Source organism: Pelodiscus sinensis, chromosome 7, assembly GCF_052426305.1.
Source record: "Pelodiscus sinensis isolate ZL-2025 chromosome 7, ASM5242630v1, whole genome shotgun sequence".
Taxonomy (NCBI): domain Eukaryota; kingdom Metazoa; phylum Chordata; order Testudines; family Trionychidae; genus Pelodiscus; species Pelodiscus sinensis.
The window spans coordinates 38,204,199-38,225,389 of NC_143058.1; the positions used below are offsets into that span (position 1 = coordinate 38,204,199).

Here is a 21,191-nt window from a genome sequence, read left to right on the forward strand (position 1 = left end):
GTCTCTAAGTTTTTGTGATTCTAAATCATTAACACCTCCTTATCTTGCTACTTCCTTTCAAGCATGGAGCAGCCCCATTTAGCAGCTGCTTGACAATGCCCCACCCCTGCCAATCAACTGAACTCCCTGCCTGCCCAAGCTGTGAGACTCAAGCAGCAGTGCAAGCTCCCTGCTGTGCAGAGCAGGAGCAGGACTAAGCTCCTGCCTGCCTGCCAATGAAAATTTGCTCACGTGGCACAGGTACGCACTGTAGATTGCAGACCCCTGAGACAGACCTTTTACCCAATTCACTAGGACCAGCTAGCACCTAATCTTCACTCACCAAACCAGTCAATGGAAGGTATGAGTTAATTCACTTAAAATACTCTGCCCAACCTGGATCACTATCTGGATACTTATACCCTGCTGACAAAAGTGTTCTATTTTTCCATTGATTACAGCATGTCCTATTCTCAGTTTTCAGCTTTTAATGAAAACATTGTCAGACTTCATCAGCACAACAGGCCTAAAAATAAACTCAATGCCTCATTCTCTCTCCCCATGTCTCCCCCATTGTATGTATTCCCCTAAAACCAATGCAGGGATTAATATTTTGTACATTTAATGTTTCAAATGTCCCTACATTTAAGCAGACTTCACAAAATTCTCATCAGGCCCCATGCTTCAGAACACTTTAGGTATGGGTCTAGGTTCCTACACTCCAGTCTTGAAGTTCTCCCTGAAAACAAACATCTACAAAGTCCATAAAAATGTTGTTCCATATCACTATTCTGCTCTTTTAGAAAAACTTTCAGACACAGTTCTGAAGAATTCTGGTCTAATTTTCTGTCCTTTAGATTGTCAACTCCTCAGGCAGGGAGTGTCAATGATTTTCTTACGGTACAAAATTGGCCAGGGAAAATACTTATCAAAACAGAGCTCCTTGCTAGCCTTTTTCCAGCTTTCCATTTGATTTGTTTTTTGAATTCTGATGAACACCTTATCAGTCTTATTTTTTCAAGTAAGTTATCAGGTATTATGACAAAAATTACAAATACATTCTACCATTTTTTATATTTTATCCACTTTTTAAAGTGTAACATCCTATTTAACTGGTTAACCCATTACATAGGAGGAGAGTAGAGGGGGCTGCCCCAGCTGTGGATAGAGTCTGCTTTGGCTGGCTGGAGCAACCCTGCCTGACACAGCAGCACTGCCACCTTCCTCTCCCTGCAGGGCTGCAGTTTAAGCGGTTAATTGGAGTCAGTAAGCCACACCTGTTAAGAGCGAGTCTTGCCTGTTAACCACTCATATACCTAGTTTCAATATAAATCACAATGTAACTATGTGTAGATAGATAAAGATTACAATAATCAAAAACCTACATAATAGAAAGACGGATGTTTCTTATACATATACCAGTCAGATCCAATCTTCATCAAGATTCCAGAAGATCCAAATTGGATTCATTTCAGCCACATTCCTTAAAATGATTTGTATCTGGCTGACACCTGGTTCACTGCAACACGGCTTCTAAATGAGCACCATCCTAACTGCACACTGGGCTCACAGATCATGCTGAATTTCCACTTTTGGCCATTCTGGGAAAGCAGGGATATTCAATCTGTGCGGCAAAGGTGGGAAACTCAAAGATAAGTATTCCACCGCTGCACTTCAGTTGAGAGAGAGAGAGATTTCAAGTACCTAAAAGGGTTGTTATATGGAGGAGGGAGAAAAATATTCTTCTTAAGCTCTGATAGGACAAGAAGCAATGGGCTTAAATTGCAGCAAAGGTGGTATAGACTGGACATGAGGAAAAACTTCCTAACTATTATGGTGGTTAAACACTGGAATAGCCTGTCAAGGGAGGCTATGGAATCTAGACTTTTAAGAGCTGATTAGATAAACACCTGTCAGGGATGGTGTAGATCAGTGTTCTCCAACCTTTTTAAGCACAAGATCACTTTCTGAATTTAAGTGCAATCCAAGATCTACCTCAGACCCTTTCCCCCCTTCTTCTTTGTACCCCTTCTCTGAGGCCCTCCCCCATCCTCCCTCACTTTCATCAGGCTGGGGCAGAGGATTGAGGTACAGGCTCTGGTCTTGGATTAAAGGATCTGGCATGTGAGACAGGCTCTGAGCTGAGCTTGGCAGGCCATTGGGGTACCAGAGGAGGTTCTAAGTGCAGGCTCTGGGAGGGCATTTGGATACAGGGATGCTCGGGGGTAGGGCAAGGGTTTGAGTGCAAGAGGGGGTTCGTTACTGGGGTAGGGTTTCAGGAAGTGGGCACTGTTCATCTCAGGTGGCTCCTGAGTGGTGGTGCAGTGGGGCTAAGGCGGGCTCACCTCTACACTGACCCTGCACCACTCCCAAAAGCAGCCAAAAACTCTATCCCAAATCCTGTTGTGCCCCCTCTCTGCTCTGTGGAAATAGGATGCAGGGAGGAAGAGGGATCAGCACCCTTCTCTCCCTCTTTTGCCTTGCACAACACTAGAAGGCTCCTGAGGGGACAGCTCCAAGGCAAAGGGCAGGAGAGGAGTAGCAGTACAGGGAGGGGCAGCTCAAGTGCTGGCACTTGACAGCCTCTTAGCCAGACCAGTCAGGATCACCTGTCAGAGGTTCCAAGATCTACCAGTAGATCATGATCTACTAGTAGGTGACCACTGATCTAGAATGGATTGTGCTTGGTCCTGCCATGAATGCAGGAGTCGGGACCTGACAACCCCTCAGGGTTCCTTTCAGTGCTCGGATTCCATGATTCCACTGACAGTGGACTGTTCGGGCGCCAAAATGAAGGAACCCTCATTCTCCTGAATATGGTTTTAAGAATTAAAGATGTCTATAAAGTAATTGCTTAGGGTTAGGGATTTTCTGGAGCAGTTGGATAGGTGGGTAACAAACCTTTTGATCTTCAAAAGAGACAGGGTTTTGCAGGAACAGGTCATAATGTAGCATGGTGGTAGAAGACAAAAAACTTGGCTTGAGAATAGAAAGATACAAAGGCAAAGATCTATAAAACCAAGCCTGGATGTTAGCTAAGGATTCTAATTAACAATACGGTAGATCTGCAAATATCTAAATGAAGAAAATATAGGCTGAAACTATGGAATGAGCTGATACACCATGTTTTTAGTACATGTATGCTTGCAAAGAAAGAATTTAAACAGAATATTCTTATGGGGTGTCAGACTGTTCATAGTAACTAGCAAAAACACACCATTTAAGCAAGCCATTTATCTCCAGTCATTTGAGCATAAAACATTTGTGTTTTTATTCTTTACATCAATGATTTCTTTTATGTTATTTCCATAGTTTCTAATTATTAGATAGCATTTATTAAGTATCTCTTTAATATCTCAGCTAGGGATGTGAATATTTAACCATGGGCCAGACCCAGCTACAACATCTGTCCATGGCAGCCCCTGCCTCCAGTGGGGGCCGCTCCTGCCTAGTGGCAGGAACGCCCCCTCCTAACACTTATTGCAGCAAGATGCATATTGAATGCTCTCCAGAATCACTGCCCATAGAAACACTGGATGAAAAATGAGATAATTCTCTTTATATCTTAAAATTAGTGTCTACTTTTTAGTTTCACTAGCTAGAATTAAGTTTGTAAATCAGTGGTGGGACCTGAGACTCACAGGATGCCTGAAGCCCCATGGACTCCTGTCTGCCCCTCTTCTCCACTTGCCTCTCACACACTGGGGCCCTGAATTTCCTACTCCTTCCCCTCTCACAGCACTTTCAAAGCTCTATCCCCACTCCTCACCCTCCCTTGAACAGCTGAGAACAGATGATTTGTGGCATTGCAGCTCTGGGAGAGAGGGGAAGGAGCGCAGATCAGGTGATTTGTGGTCTCCAAAAGTACTGAGTGGGGGAGGAGTAGGAAGTGTAGGGATCTGGCATGTGCAAACATAAGCACACACTTGTGTGCTTTGCTGAAGCAGAGCCTTAATTAATTCTGATCTAACATTTCTGAAAAATTCTCTAATTTAAAAAAAAACGACAGCACAAGCTTTCTGCACATACATTTTAAAATCTGCTTTTGTACAACTGCCTCCTCCCCCCTCAAAAAATAACCCAACACACACACACACACACACACACACACACACACACACACACACACACACACACACACACACACACACACACACACACGAAACTCCCTTTTCATGCTTAGTCCCAGAACAGATTGCTTTTAGGGATTAATTTGGTCATTTTGAAATAAGCACTGTGAATCCACTGTTGCTCTTGTGATGATGAAAACTCACCCGTTTTAATTTGGCAGCAGCTTCTCCAGAGCGGATAGCAGCCATCAGACTCTGGTGGATCTGTTCTGGGTCAGAGCTCTGGAACTTTACAGCAGTTTCTCTCTCAAAGACAGTTGTTGGGTGGTCAGTTGATGATTGCACCTGGGTGTTTTGTTCACTGTTTGAACAGTTACTTTTCTATTTAAAAAAAAAAAAAAAAAAAAAGCATTTCATTGGAGTGAGGTCATAATGGATATCTGAAACAGTCTGGCTAAATGTTACAGCCATTTACCTTCATTCTTCATTTTGTTTCATGCAAAATTTAATTTTGTGCTTTCACTTTGGTAGTAATTTCTATATGAGGTGATATCACCAAGGTGAGGAGGCCATACAATAGCATCTGGAAATTTTAAAAAGTTACAAGCCAGATGGGATTTAAGGAACTTTTATACTGGTAACATGGGGAATTTTCTCCTCAAAAGGTCTATAAAATTATCCACATAATCTTAGTAGTTTAGTTAAGATCAAGTTTACTTTTATGCCTGCAAGTTTCTTAGTCTATTTCCTGAGGCATTTGTAATCCTACTGTTACTGCTTTACCACAGGATGAAAAGTACAGGATTTCCAGGAATAGTCACACAGGTAGATTTGAAACTTAATCGTACAAAATATACCGAGACTAGCAAAGCTGGAGTTAGGCCAGGCATAGCATGGATGCTCCTCTCAAGCTGCTTGCTTACTCTCCAAAATCTCAGCTACATTTGCAGAAAGGCTGAAATAAAGGCTGCTATTTCAGAAAAAAACAATCTCTTCTAAAATGTGAACTGAATACAACTGTTGCAGCAATGTCCACCTGAATTAGAAGAAAATACGAAACTATACCTCATCTTCTGCACTCCCCCATTCATCTCAGAGTTAGTCATAGGCCAATGATGATACGTGTCAATGTATGATTTAAGTGACAATGTTAATACATATTTCATTGTTCATTAAAACATGTTTAAAAAGACATGCTATGAAAAGGTGCACAATGTACTCAGAGTGACATCTCCTTTTGAGGCCATAAGTGGATAGATTTGGGATAGGACCATTTCTTCCTCCCTGCCCAGTCAAAAATACCCAAGTCGAAGATCACAAACAGGGCATCTGGGAAAGCTGGGTCCAGAAGCATGCAAGATTCTACTTTGAATATCTGCATAATCTACTAATATTGCCATCTTATTGTAGCATCTGAAAGTGACTAGAAATTATATAGGACAAACTTCTGGAGAGCTTCACCAACTCTACTTTTCCCTAGATACCAGTCAGGTTATACAATACTACTGACTCATGATGGTCATACCAAAAGATAACTAGTTCCTTACACATATTCTGTTTCAATGTCCCTCAAACATTATACTGGGGCATCACTCAAAAATTAAGTAAAAACTAGTTTTACACAGAATACACTTAACAACAAAATCAGCAATTGTGAATATGAAAATAGGTATGTACAGATAAACCAGATCCAATTAATTTTCTTTCCTTGTAGGTCTGAGACAGTTAATTACAGCAAGACAACTATTTCTCAGCATTCAATTTTGCATAAGTTTCATGCTGACCACGACATTACTTATTTTTCCTATATCCTAGCAAAATGTTGTACATGGTGATATGACAACATAACGTACCACTAGATGTTCACATATTTATGAAACCTTCAAAGAAGGGACAAAAGAACAGGACTATGTAGCACTTTCAAGACAAACAAGATGGTTTATTAGGTGATTTTGGATAGTGTGAAGCAGAGTCTTTCATTGTAGACAGTACAGTATGTTGATCTGAATGGATTGTTCACTTTTAGTCCTTTGGGTATGATGTCCATCTTTTTGCACTTGGATAATAATAATCACCACCTAATAAACCATCTTGTTAGTCTTGAAAGTGCTACATAGTCCTGTTTTTTGTTTCAGCTAGACAAGACTAACATGGCTACATCTCTATTACTATTCAAAGAAGGGACAGAGTGAATCTCACTTGTCAGTGAAATGTAGTGATTAATGTTCAGACGTTCTAAATTTTGTAAAACTTACCTTATCCATTGGACTGTATTGAGAACCTCCTGTTAAAGTCTGTAAAAATTGCTTCTTTACATCTGCTATGGAAGTTGCTGAGGATAGCGCAACAGGAGATTCCTCTCTTGATGGCTGGCTACCAATGGTACGTGGTTTATTGAATGACTGAGATCTTTTGACTGCCGATGAGACAGCAAGAGCAAAGGGAGATGGCCTAAAACTGGAATACGGTTTTGGAACTGCAAAAGTTCTAAGAGTTCTTAAATTCAGTGTTGCTGGCTGAGAGGAGGGAAAACTCAAAGGTTTAGCAGTATTAACAGAAGAGGAGGTGGTGTCAATTTTTCTCTCATCAATCTTTTCTTCATCTAATTGAGCAGGAAAGTTAATTGTTTTTTGTAAAGGAAAAAAAGACTGATCTGGTGATGTTAAGTTTTTCTCTCTCTCTGCATTTATAGCCTCACTTTGAGTAGGACTAGTAGCAGCACTGACACTTTTGGCAATTGCAGATGTTACATAATGACCTGAAGCCCTTCTTTGCATTTGTAAGTAAAAAGAACTAGGTTTCATTGTAGGACTCAAAACACTTGATTTTTCTTGAGCCACATGTGAAGAATTAGTGCTACCTAAATTTAGCTTCAATGGAGTTATGGCATTGCCTATATTGAGTTTGGAAGCTTCTGTTTCTATTTGTTTGCTTTCAGTAGTAAGCCCACATTCAGAAACTGAGGCACTGTCAATTCTGCTACTTTTGTGCAGCTGATTATTAAAATACGAATCAGTTTTGGCAGTTAAACCAGACTCTGACTGACGTGTACTTTTCGAAACCCAAAGAATTTCAGTTTGTACTCCAAATTCTTTTGAACGCTCAGACTCTGGGGACATTTCCGAAGTGGCTCCATTCTGATCCTTTATGTCTGACATATTACAAGGTTGAGAGTCAGACACTATTTCCAAGGATTTTGGAGGCACTATTTTATAAGTAGTCATTCCAATTTTGGGGATATATTCTCTTGTAATTTCATTAGAGGGTTTAGGTTTAGAGTCCTGTCTATAAAGTGGGTAGCCTTTATTAGAAGAAGTAACTGGACTTTTTGGAGCACTCTCTGATGAGGCAAGACCACAATCATTCTCTAATATATTACTTTGATGTTTTATGGGGATTGTTTTATCATCTGCAACTTCCTGTTTCTTATGGCTGAATTCTGTTGAAACTGTTACAGACTCTTGCACTTTATTCATCAACTGCAAAGGTGGATGGTCCGCATCCAAATTCTGCACATGGGCTACTTCTTTGAATGTGGAGGACTCACAATCCTGAAGGACAGCCTGTTCATTTAGCGCAGTCCTGCCAAAACTATCCAACGCAGCTGTCTGAATTGCGACATCCTGAGTTTTTACTGTCTCCATGTTAGTTTGATTCAGCTTCTGATCTTGTTTTCCTAGATTTATTTGTGAATTATCCTGATTTGTAGAGATATCATTTTTATACTCTTGGCAGTTTGATAGTCTGTTAGCTTCAAGCTTATTTTTTTCTCTGACATCTGCTGTATTAATTTCCTCCATCTTAGGTTGATTTTCTTTTTCTCCTGTGGTTGCCAGAAGGAATCCTGTGCCACTGCAATCTTTAAAAGAAAAAAATATTTTGGAACTAATATGAATATCCAACAGCCTGTCTAAATCATGAATCCTGATAACCCTTTGTTTTGTACCTCTAGAAATGGTTCCTCAGAAATAGTACATTCATCCCTTACTACACCTTTGCAAAAGACTAACAATATTTTGGCTTAATTAGTACTGATAATTTTTCCAATATTAAAATGAAAATACTTTAGCAATACTACTCATTGACGCTATTGGTATCATGGATAGACCAGATGGCTAAGCCTGTTTAGGGACCACTTAAGATACTGGAGTGAGGAGGGTGTCTGAATATCATTCCATTAAACACAAAGTATAGCATGTGGTCTGCCAACTGGTAAGGACTATTCAAGATTATATCTGGCAATACTTGTCTGCTCCTACGTCTCTGCTTTTTGTATACCTGATCTATTTCTTCACCTAAAAAGATGTAATTTAGCATTTCTATACTGACCATTAAAATTACATGAACAAATCTGTTTTTCCAGGTGCTTATAATCAAATGGCCTGGTTAATATTTTGGGGATGTGAATAACATCTGAACCATTCCAAAGTTCACTTTAAAATCATATTATCAAATTAATTTTCCAAATATCAAATGACTTCCTTTGTAATAAAGGGTTTTTCCCGATCCATTTTATGTATGTATTAAAACCAGTAGTTTATCAGTTTAATTGTAAGTGGGGATAAAAATGTGGATTATTAAAAACTCAGACATGTATCTGAAGGAGTGCTATTTTAAGATTATATATTTGCAGAATGTAATGTGTGTAAATATATTACATTACAAAGATAATGGGTTCATGAAATAATGGGTGCATGGGGAAACAACTATCCATAGGATTTTGCTTCCCTACAAATATATTTCCACAAACACGTCATAATGCAGTTTTGTAATTAAAACCCATTTTCTTGAAGAATAAATGTGACACATTAAAAAATTAACATTAACATACAGGCTGAATCTCCCTTGTCCGGCACCCTCTGGACCTAACCAGTCCCAGATAAGGGATTTTACCAGACCAGGGAAGGTCATTTCAGGCCCCCCCCCCCCCCGCCACCACGGCATCGCTGCCAGCCTCCCACCAGCTTCTGGCCCCACCGTGGCAGCCCTGCCAGTGCAAGCACAGCTCCGCTGCCTCCCAACCCCAATTTGGCAGAACTGCCTTCACATGCCCAGCCCCGCTGCTGGGATCCTAGGCCCCATGGAGCAATTCCCTGCTGAGGTTTAGTTGTGCCACTGGGTAGCAGCCCCATGTCAGTTTCAGCCTCACTGGACAGCACTGCTGCCTCCCAGCTTCACCAAGCAGCTCCGTCAGGCGGCTTCCGGGTTGCCATGCTCTTCGCAGCACTACTGGGCAGCCCGACTCCCTGGTTCCTTGCACAACTGCCAGGCACCCCAGTGGTCAGGCTACCAGCCCCGGAGGGCTGTCCTGCTGTCTCCTACTCTCCCATGGCAGCTGTGCTGCCCAGCAGCAGCCTGATGTACTAGAGATCTTCTGTGTTCACATCCATGTAAGAAAATCCAACTTTCAGAAAAATTCAAGGTACTTCAGCAATCTGATACAGATACATAATTGGCAATTTAATCAAGTTCACCAAAATCTCTATGGCCACATTTGTTTACATTACACACCTGCAGGATGGATCTTCTTCTGTTTGCAACAGTTTAAAAACTAAAGTTTTACTATATGTATACTGTATAATTAAATCTTTGCATTAACACCTCAAAACAAAAACAAAAATCAAATTCAGGTTTACTTCTAAACATCCTGGCAATAGCAACTTCCACACTTAAAAATAATCCAACTGATATGACTTAAGGAATTTAGTTTACCACAATTAGGGGCTCTCACTAATGTATATTTCAAATGAGGTTCATGTAATTTAATTTTATGCTATTAACTTTGAAATACAACTATTCATCAAACCAATACAACCAGAAATAGCTGAACTGAGGACGGGGAGGTAAATTTTTTTTCCTGGAACATTTTGCTTTTGCAACATCATTTGACAAATACTAGCAACATAATTTAGACCAATATTCTTCTTTGAGACATCATTCTACCACTGCAGCTGTCTGCTTTAACTGTCCCACTCTGTGGTTTGGCAAAGAACACACCATCTCTCCGGAAGAAACAAAATTTAGTTCAGAGCAATGTAATTGGCTGCGGAGTGCTATTAAGCAATGTGCAGCAAAAACTTCATCCTGAATCACACTGCAGTTCAATTATGCAAATTACAGACTTGTAAGTCTAACAACCTTACCAAGCAAATTAGTTGAAACTACAGTAAATAGAATTGTCACAGATGACCTAACTTCTTGGAGAAAAGTCAACATGGTTTCTGTAAAGGGAAATCATGACTCATTCATCTACTACAATTCTTTAAAGACATCAACAAATATGTGGACAAAGGAGAACCATATATAAGTACATATCTAAGTACAAAGGTATAGTGTACTTAGATTTGCAGAAAACCTCTGACAATCTTCCTCACCAAAAGCTCTTAATTAAAATAAGTTGTCATAAGGTAAGAGGAAAGGTCTTCTCATGGATTGGTAGCTGGAAGCCAAGGATAGGAATAAATGGTCAGTTTTCAAAATGGAGAGAGGTAACTAGTGGTGCCCTACAGAGGTCTGTACTGGGACTAATCCTATTCCACATATTCATAAATTATCTGGAGAAAAGGGTAAACCGTGAGGTGGCAACATTTGCAGATGATACTAAACTACTCAAGATAGTTAAGATCAAAGCAGACTTATAAAGAGCTTCAAAAGGATATCACAAAACTGGGCAACATAATAGCAAATTAATTTTAATGTTAATAAATGCAAAATAATGCATATTGGCAATCCCAACTATATGTACAAAATTGGCTGTTACCACTCAGATCTTGGAGTCCTTGTGGATAATTTTCTGAAAATATCCACTCAGCGTGAACATCAGTCAAAAAAGCAAACAATGTTAGGAATCATTAATAAAGGGATAGAGAATAAGACAGAGAATATCTTATTGTCTCTCCATAAATCTATAGCACACCTACATCTTGAATACTGTGTATAAATGTGGTCATCTCATCCCGAAAAAGGTATCTTAGCCCTGGGAAAAAAGCTCAGAAAAGGGCAACAAAAAGGATTAGGAGTTTGGAACAGCTGCCAAATGAGGAGAGATTAAAAGGACTGTGACTTTTCATCTTAGAAAAGTGGAGACATAATAGAGGTTTATAAAATTGTGACTGGTGTGGAGACCGAGTAAGGAAAAGTTATTTACTTGTTCCCATAATACAAGAACTAGGGGGTTATCAAATTGAAATTAATAGGTAGCAGGTTTAAAAACCAGACAAAAAAAGTAGTATTTCTTCACAGAACACACATGGTCAACTTGTGAATTCCTTGCCAGAGGATGACGTGAAGACCAGAATGGATAGGAACAGCATCCCTAAACTCTTTCAGGAGCTGGGAATGGATGGCGGTGGAATTCACTTAATTACCTATTCTGTTCATTCCCTCTGGGATACCTGGTACTGGCCACTGTTGGCAGAAAGGATACTGGGCTAGATGGACCTTTGGTCTGACCCAGTATGGCCGTTCTTATGTTCCTGCATTTGAGTGTTTATGCACAGGGCTCACCAAACCGCGGCGAGCCCCGCTCGCCAGCTGCGCTGTCCGGCAATCTGCGCATGCGCAGATCACCTGAACCCAGCTCTTCCGGGTTGCAATCTACTCGCCACAGGTGAGTAGACTGTATTATTTGTTGAGCCCTGTTTATGCACAAGTAGTTTCTATTTGCATCACATTACTGTACTTCATAAAGTAGTCAGAGATGCTTTTCAATATGAGAGCATTAATAAGATGGAAGCAAAAATTCTCCTTACAGTGATTACAAGTATTCTTATTTATTATTATATTCAGTAAAAAAATTAGAATACCTCACCATAATTTTTGTCTGGATCCAATATTCCCAACTTCTTGTTATTTTCAAATGTAATGTGCTCACTGTCTATCTTATTGTATGGTCCTCTGCAAAAATACAGCATAGTACATTATATATGCAGAGATCACTCATTTCAGAAAACACACAGAAAAGATATTGACAATGACAATTGCAATGTTTTCCAGAGACACAGATGGAGAAAAATCAAATCTTTTGGCGAAACACTGGAAAAATTCACTTTTTAAAAAGTGGAGGAAATGCTTTGATACTTTACACACCATAGGGGATATGCAGTTTCTCTTTAGTGCAACACTACATGCATTTAAAACAACCCCCTCCCCCAATTTACAGGCCCAGAGCAACCTCTGCAAGTTGAGGAGCACAGAGATTCCAGTGAAATAATTGAGAAGGGGTTTAGGATACCACAAGATCATGGTCAAATATGAATTCTGTTGTTCACGTAAAATAACCACGTACACAATTTTCTAGCTGTTCTCTATTACACTGCCCAATAAAGGAAATCATCTCAAAAGAGAGGGGAAATTGAACTACAGCGGCACAGGTAGACACTTGGGAGGGCCCTGATTTAGGATGGGCAGGCAAGGACAGGAAGGCAGGAATCATCAGGGCCCCTCTTCCCCACTTTGAAGAGTTGCACTTTTCTATAACCCCCCCCCGCCCGCATATCCCCATCTGCATTGTCCTCGCATGTGGCACTACAGCCAAGGAGTGGGACTGGAGGCTCGTTCTGATCTGCTCGGCATTCTCGACAGGGGCAGGCGAGTGAGACTTGCCCAGCTCAGGTGGGCTGCAGGGGCTTGCTCGAATCTGCCCACCCAATACTCCTGCCAGAGAGCAAAGTTGGGCTGTGGGGGCTTGACTGTCGGCCCAGGTCTCCTGTCAGGGAGTGGGGTTGGATCATGGTGGCTTGCCACACTCTGGCATTCCAGCTTGGAACTGAGGGTTGGGTTGGGGCGGGGGGGGAGGGGGGGAAAGGGGCTTTACAAGTTCCCGTATCTCAGTCCAGCTCCTGGGCAAGAGTGCCAGGTGGAAGGAGCAGAAAGAGTCCCCAACCAGTCTCTACAGCTGGACCACAGATGGGTAGAATTGGGTAAGCCCCATTCCCCGACCCTGGACCTTGACAGGAGTGCCAAGTAAGAGCAGACAAGGCCTCATGACCTAACACCCCCCTCCCATCCCATCTCCCCAGCTCAAGTGGGCAAGACCCTGCACCCCAACTTTGCTCTCCAGTAAGAACACCAGACCCACAGGAGAAGGAGTAAAGCTGGGATGGGGTGGGGGCATGGATGAGCCACTACCCACTCATGGTTATGCCATTTCCATACATGAATATCTTACAGTCATACACCACAGAAGTTTGAATATGTGCAGTGCATACTTGTTCCTTAAAAAAAAAAAAGATAGGTAACGTTTTCCTTGCGCTTTTGAGAATTATCCTGAAATAATATCAAGGACAAAAAAGAAATAGGAGCACAGCAAATTCCTAAGCATGATTTACATTTTGCAAGTGCACATAATTCTTCTCTGCTCCAAACATAAAGCCCCCAGGCTGAGAGAACTAAGAGCAGATTTGGGGCTGCTCTAATATGAAAGAGACCAAACTGGCCCTCAATAGTCCTGGAAATTGGAGAGTTCAAGACATCTTAAAATCAACTGTTGCATTTCTACTTAGTATAGCTGAAGAGAGGGAGCTTTGGTACAGCTGAAAAATCAGACACAGTGTTTGTCCACGTATAACACTAAGTTTGACACTACTTTTGGTGAGAGAATATGAGTGAACTTGACATTTTGTTAGGTATGCTATATAATTTTCTTTTTAGCTGACAGAGTAGGGATTTCTGCAAAGCCCTCTTGACCTGACTAAAAAACAGAGATCAAAATCAGAATGGGAATTGGTCAGGAATTTTTTAGCAAGACAGCTTTTGCCATTAGGAAATGTTGTTTTGTCAGAAGCACAATTACTCATGGAAAAATGCCAGTTTCAATTAAGTTTTCATCGGGACAGAATTCTCAGATTTGATATGAAATTTCTGGTCAGAAACACACCCATCCCGAAATAGCCAAGAACCTGATTGATAGGATATTCCCTTGGGATGAGAGACACCCTGTTTTCATACCAAACATTTAAATCTCTCTCATATCCTAGCCGAGTAACTATCAGGCTACTGGCTCTTCTGTGTTGAGGCGCTCTATGCCCCCAAAAACAGAAGTCTGAAGTTCAAATGGATATGGAAAACTGCTGAAATCTTGAAGAGGTGAGTGGGATGGGAAAAAAACATGTCCTGGCCAACTCTCGTCAAAATGACTAACAGTGTTTTGGAGGTTATGGTGTACTACAAGTTCTCATAGATGTTTGCTCCAGTATAGTGTTTTTAAAAAGCCTTTTTCCAATTTAGACTGGGTAGAACGGCCAGCTTACTCCCCTCTGGGAACTGAAGAATGGTAGACTAAATGAATATTATGGAACTGGTCAATCAGCTTTCATTTCCAGCAGGCACTTTCATGTCAAAAGTCTGCTGAGTCAGGTGGTTTATTTATACAGGCTCAAGAGCCAAGTCAGCCACTGCAGAGAATCAGAAAGAAAAAAAAAATGAAACAGATATTTACATCTTTCCCAAGTTAAAAAAGAGAAAGAATGAGCAGTGTTCTCTGAGGATACATGGGTAAAACCTGTGGGTGAAGAAACAGGAAAACACATTGATAAGTTTAAAAAATTAGAATTATGCCCATAAAAGTGAAGAGCTTTTAACAGTGAAGACCATTCTTTCTGTTCTCCCCAAAATTGGCAGCATAATATTGTAGCAGTGCTTTCTGTTGTGACAGGTAATTGACCCGATTTCTTACTTTTGTTCAATGAAGGGGACTGTTGGTTAAGTAATTAACAATGAAAGAATATTTTAATCTATTATCATTTCTATTACTATGTGAAACCTGAATATAACTGCCTTTTGTTTATTAAGTGAGGAAAAATGGGCATAAACAGACTAGCCTGTAATCTTTATGTGGTTATGCTTTTAACCACCTTTAACTATGTGTAATGAACCTCCTATAGAAGACAAAAAATATATAACTTTGAAATACTAATTCTTATGCCATGTTCTTATAAATCTACTCTAGTCTTTGCAATGAAGTATTCATAGTCTGATTTAGTTGTTCTCCCCCTTTCTTAGAATACTTACTTGCCATCTGTGCTCATATTTTCTTCCTTGGAACTTTGTGGGTTCTCTACAGAACTACTGCCAAAAACTGAAGATGATGGAGCAGAATCTTTTTTTTTGGTATCTAGTGATGCATCAGTAGAAACGAAGGCAGGAGAAACCTCTTGTGTCATAGAAGAGCTATCTGCACTATCATTTTCTTCTTTGAGTCGTATATTCTTTTCTTCCTTTTCATTGATCTCATCCAGTCTATACTCAGAGCAAATTCCAGCTGCACTCACAGAACAATCACCTAGAGTGTAAAAATCAAGGGACAAAGCATTTATAATTAAAATAGTAAACTGAAGCAAATTTTCTAAAGAAATCACACAAAACAGCAAAGTCTGACAATTTAAATTTCTACAGGATTTACTATATGGTTTTCCTATTCAATTAGCCATAGTTTTATTTTTTTTTTTAGCATCTGTGAATGCTACTGAAGCTTAATTTGTTTAAAAATCTGTACAGGTTGAACCTCTGAAATCAGGCACTTTCTAGTCTAGCAACATCCGTGGTCGAGCAGAACCATGGATATTACTGGACCAGAGTGCCTGGCTGGGAGCATGGGCAGCCAGGGTCAGGAGCGAAGCCCTGGCCAGCAGCAAAAGGTCCCGCAGACAGGAACCCCTGCCACTAGGTGATAAGGAACATAGCCCCAGCCAGGACCAGGAGTGGATCTCAGTGGACAGGGCTGGGAGTGGAGTCCAGTGGCTAGGACAGATGCCTCAGAGGAGCCAGTGGCAGTGGTAATCCTTGATCTCCCCTGGTCCGGCAAAATCCCTGGTTTGGGACCGCTCAGATCCCAAGGATGCCAGATCAGGGAGGCCCAACCTGTTGTACTTAGCAATAAACATGGTTCTAGAAAAATACCAATTCTAGATTCAACAGATCACTATACTGTTTTTTTCCCCCCCTGATAAAACACTTTGTTATTCTCAAAATCAGCAAAAAATAATATGGCTTTATACAATCAAAAGCAGTACACCTGACAGTTTAAGAGACCAGACAAGATCCAAAACTAGTCCCAGTCAGATCACTGGGTGATTTTCCACTGATTGACATGGGACAAACCCAGTAGTTATCAAACTTTGCTGGAAAACATAATTCAAGTATGTAATGGTAAATGTACTGTGAAATTTTAAAATGCATTTCTCCAAATAGAAATGTACTCAACTCAAATGTATAACTATCAACTTTGATCCTATAATACCATACAAGGCATAATCACAATCAAATCTTCAAGGCTGAATTCAATTCCCTGTTCCCAAGTGAGTGTCCTAACCCAGATGGCAGCTGGGTATCAGGGGAGCCCTGCCAACATGTGAATCTAACCTGACATTGTCCTGAATTATTTCAGTAAAAAGAAATTTTGGAAATTTTGTTGATCTTTATCTGGATATTTAAAAAAAAAATGAAATGTTCACCCATCATTTTTTCTCCAGTTCTACTCCTGAACTCAAGTGTAGTCACTTAATTTCTAGAGATACTAAATTGCCCTGGGTCCACTCACCTCCTACCACAAACCTTCTTACAATTAGATTTCTATTTTAAAAACATTAGTAAACAGTCTTTACAAATAGTCAGTTAGTTGTGTTTTTGCTTGTACTGCTTCTTATTCAAAATGTATTAGGCTATATACCTTGGAAATTTACTAATACAATTGTTGAATAATTATTCCAGAATAGTTATTTTTAGTATAATTCCTCTGCCTCCCCACGTATGTACAAAAGCTTTTATTCCAGAAAAGCTATTTTGGTAAATTGATAATTATAGACCCTCTCTACAGAAATGAAGGCTGTAAGAATGGGGACAAAATAGCAGCTGGGAGCTAAAAGATGAAGTAACTAGTGGTGGAAAAAAGTCAATCACAAGGATCCTGGAAAATTCTTCAAAAATTAGGGAGAAATCACAAATTGCCCTCAACACAGGCTGCACAGCATGTTAGCTAGTATTATTACAGAACTGTATAAAGACTGAGAAAAGTTCAAATCCAGAACAACTGTTAAGTCATAACCTGTAAGGATAACTCAACACTGGAAGCAATGAAGTTTTAAAATAGTGTGAAAGATTTAACATAATCACATAAAATAGTCACTGCAGCATTAACTCAACTTGTGGATAGAAACTAAATCATGAAGGCCAGACAGGCACATGGTGCTCTTCTATAGGGTTTTATAATGTAATGCCAGAGGGCTTTCCAGTAGCTCACTAGTCACGATGCTTAAATTTATGTGATGTATGGATTCTCCTTTTGGGGAGAGAAGAATGTCATCTGAGGCACAGCATTTTCCTTTGCTGGGGAAGCTCTTTTGCCAGTGGCTTCCCCCGCCCTCCAACATTGCTACGTGTTTATGTTAGAGAAAACTAGGTGAAAAGTTATCTTTGCACATGGAGCAAAAGAAGCTTGTTTCAGCCTCATTTCTAGTGGGAATTTATGTTGCAGTTTCAGGGCCATCTCCCAAGAAAGCACCACCTCTTTACTGTGCGCTTTACCCTGGCGGCAGGATAGCTCTACTTTACCTACTAAGCAGCAGTGTTAGCTATGGTCTTCCACTGAGACTTTGACTTGACTAGATATTCTCTGGCAACTGGTTTAGAGCACACAGGACAACATACTTGAGGCAGCCCCTGCTACTGAAGAGACATTCTTCAGCATTGTGCATTAGTTGGCATTTCCTAAGGACTGTTTCCTTAGACTTCATGCCCAAGTCTATTGCCAATGTGTAGTCCAAATGCAAGATGGGGCTCTTGTGCATTTCAAAGGAGAATTGCAGAAGTGCCCATCGACTAGTCGATGGAAATTCCATCAACTAGTTGACTAGTCAATTAACCGCATTTTAACATCCTTAATACATACCCACTGGTTTCAAACCAGTTTAGACTCAGCACAGCCTGTACCAGCAATGGTGTATTACAGTTTTTACCTGCGTTCCTTTCAAGCTATTCAACAGCTCTTACAAGCGTCAACGATGTTAGTGCAGAACCAACATATACCGGGACGACTCATAGCAGAGACGTCCTGTACACTAAAATGCATCTGAAATTTTTAGTTGGCAGATCAGTGATCTTACAATGTAAATCTCCTATGGAAAGACTGCAATCAAATTGTTCAATAAGGAGTAGCATTTAAATAGTAGACAACAATAGTGTAACAGGGGTGGGAAATAATGTTTAATAGGGGGCCACTCCAAGATTTGGAAAGTGGTCATGAGCTGCACTTCTATGGAGAGGGTGCAGGGATTGGGACAGCAGGTGAGGTGTAGAAGGGAGCTTGGGATGAGGACTGGGGTGCAGGAGAGGGTGTTATCATTGGGGAAGGAGCTTGAAGTGCAGGGTCCAGGATGGGGTATGGGTACAGGAGAGGATTCTGAGCATGGGGAGGGGTGTAGAAGGGAAATGCAGGATCCGGGAGAGAGTTGTATCCCCTCTCCCCATCTCCTCCAGGTCACAGAGCATTTGGGTGGTGGCCTGGGACAGATAGTTGAGGGGAAAGTAGGGGAGGGTGCTAGAAGCAGGCTCTAGATGGGGAGGCACTTACCTAGGCAGTTCCCAGCCAGCAGCCCTGCAGGAATCTGAGATAGGCTCCATGCCTGTCTACTGGGCTAGCTGTTCCACTTGGCTCTGCTCCAGCATGGGGAGGGGAGAGTGAGGCTTTGCCTGCTGCCATTGCCTTGTTTACTGAGCTAGCTGCTTCACTTGGCTCTGCTCCAGCACAGGGAGGGGAGAGTGAGGAGGCTTTGTTCGCTGCCGCTGCGGCCAGCAAAAAATTCTTAGCTCCTATTGGCCGGAAACTAGCCAATGGGAGCTAAGGGAATTTGCTAGGGGGGAAGCCTCCCCATCCCTCCCCAGCATGCAGAGCATGGAGTGCCAGATTTTGAAGCAGCAGCTCTGTGCAGTAAAGGTGCTGGAGAAGTGGCTGTGGGCCAGATCTGGCCTACTAGCCACCTCTTGTCCACCCTTGGTCAAACATCTCTTTTTGAACTATTAATCTCCAAAGCATCAGAGATAGAGAATTACAGACTATCGTTCACCCATTATTGTCTATCACTCTAGTCTATGCCTACTGGCTTAATGGATCTCGGGTACCTTGGAGAGTTTCCTGTGTATCATGTCTGTAAGATTACTACTCGTGAATTAATTTTTTTTAATTGTAGTAAACATACAATTGTTAAATACCTCTATTACATGTTAATTTATTCTTCTTTCTTAAACAACAATACTAAAACCATTATGGAGAGGAAGACACATTTTTCTCATTTTAGAAGGGAAAAAGTCATTCTTCTAAAATTTCTTTTCTAGGAGGTGTGACCCTTTAAAGCATTTTTTCAGTCCAGAGTGGGATTTTCAGAGAAAAATAAAACTCTGAAAATAGTAGTTTATAATGGAAATGTTACCATATTTTAAACCTTATAAATTCCATTGTAATGAATAGCTAACAGAAGCACAAACACATACAAACTAATTATTTCAGAAACAAAAATAGAACCCATGAAGTGATCATTACATTGTGACTTTGGAACACTCAAACTCTAAATTTCTAGGAAGTGACTATCAAAAAATACCTTTTTCCACCTTCACTTTCCTAGAATACTTTGTCCCATCCTCATGGATAACGTTTTGGCCATTACCTGAGTCCAAGTTACCTGAACTTCAAATATTTAAGTTCAAACATAGAGGCACTGTCTAAATGATCTAGTCCATGATTTGTAAAAGATCTTATTTGTACTTTATAAAGCCGCATCATTACTTAAAGGACAGATGTGTGTGTGGGGAAGGGAGAGGAGGGGAGGGGAGGGAGGAAAACAACCACGGGATTTTTCAGGGGATACCAATTAAAGGATAGGTGTAAGACAAATACATTGATGGGCCTGATATCCGCACACACCCACCCACCCCTTTTACAATTTCTCTTTACTAGCATGCTTTTATTATGACCACTCTCTACTAGGTTTTAATAATATCTGAGAAGACCTACCTGTTGGAAATCGTACTTCTGTGTCTCTTTCTTCCACAATACTTTGTACAGTAGGGATTGATTCTGCAGACTCTGATGCTAAAACAAATGAAAGACCATATTGACAAACAGACTTCATTTTAAGATACAATCCTTTATAACTTTTACACAGATATAAAGCTGAAACAAAATTTCTAAGTTTGACCTTACCAATTAATGTGTTTCTAAGGAATGAAATGCTTTCATCTTGGTGGCTGAAGCTTGTTACAACCACACTTACAATACTGTCAATTCCATGGCACACGCCCCCACATACAACACAGAAACAAAAAAACAAACAAAAAAGAAAGAAACCCAAACCAGCACCACACACACCCCTTCGTGCATTTCAACTATTACAATATTATGGACCTTGAAATAGAACTGAAGTTTGATACACAACATTTCCCTCTAATACTGTTCTGTTTTCATCTCTGTTGAAATGTGTTTGACAGGTCTAGAGTTAAGCCACCAAGGTACAGTCATCTGGAGTAGGTACAGTCTTACCACCCTTCCATTTCTGCCTTATTAAAAAGTAAAAAGGTTACCAGTTCTTTTACTGTTGTCACTTTGGTTTTGTGGTCTTCTCGAGGGTGGGGAAGGAGCTTTGCGTTTAGTCCTTCTCATAGAGGAATTAACAGATGATGTGCCACTGAGCTGCAGAGAACCTGTTCTCACGATTCCTAGTTTTGACTGCCCCTAAAGGTGGTGGTGGGGGGAAAAAAAAAAAATCAGAAGAATTGAAGTATTCAAAGATGTGTCAAGAAAAATATTATTGTACTCCAAAAGTGGTATTTATAATTTATACCCGAGAAAGCAGAGAATCTTCCATCCACTATTAGCCAAAAACATATTAAGTTTTTCTGGGCAATGCTTTTATACAATTCCCAAGTGGGGGAAAGAATTAGAAAATGGCAGAGGGTAAAGTGAGGGGAATCTGTCTTGTAGAGTGCTGGATGTTGAAAAATGAATTGCAACATTAACAGTAAACAAAATCAGTTGTCTCAGATTTTATGAACAAAGTAACCTGGAACATCTCATGCTCTAAAAAAAACAAAAAACAAAAAACAAAAAACAAAAAAAATACTGTTTCAGAAAACTGATGGGGTATGTTCCTAAAT

The 21,191-nt window shown here is 40.5% G+C and overlaps 1 protein-coding gene across 4 annotated transcripts in view; it reads right to left on the reverse strand.

Moving 5' to 3' along the window:
* COBLL1 (cordon-bleu WH2 repeat protein like 1) overlaps positions 1–21,191 on the reverse strand; it is a 125,083-nt gene that overhangs the window by 4,116 nt on the left and 99,776 nt on the right. For all 4 annotated transcript variants that reach the window (XM_089779739.1, XM_075933515.2, XM_014580739.4 and 1 more), the window contains 6 exons: positions 20,619–20,769; positions 20,053–20,130; positions 15,060–15,330; positions 11,860–11,945; positions 6,305–7,908; positions 4,254–4,430 (listed from right to left, as the gene is read on the reverse strand). In XM_089779739.1, the coding sequence (XP_089635865.1) occupies positions 4,254–4,430; positions 6,305–7,908; positions 11,860–11,945; positions 15,060–15,330; positions 20,053–20,130; positions 20,619–20,769 (2,367 nt within the window). The remainder of the gene's footprint in view (positions 1–4,253; positions 4,431–6,304; positions 7,909–11,859; positions 11,946–15,059; positions 15,331–20,052; positions 20,131–20,618; positions 20,770–21,191) is intronic.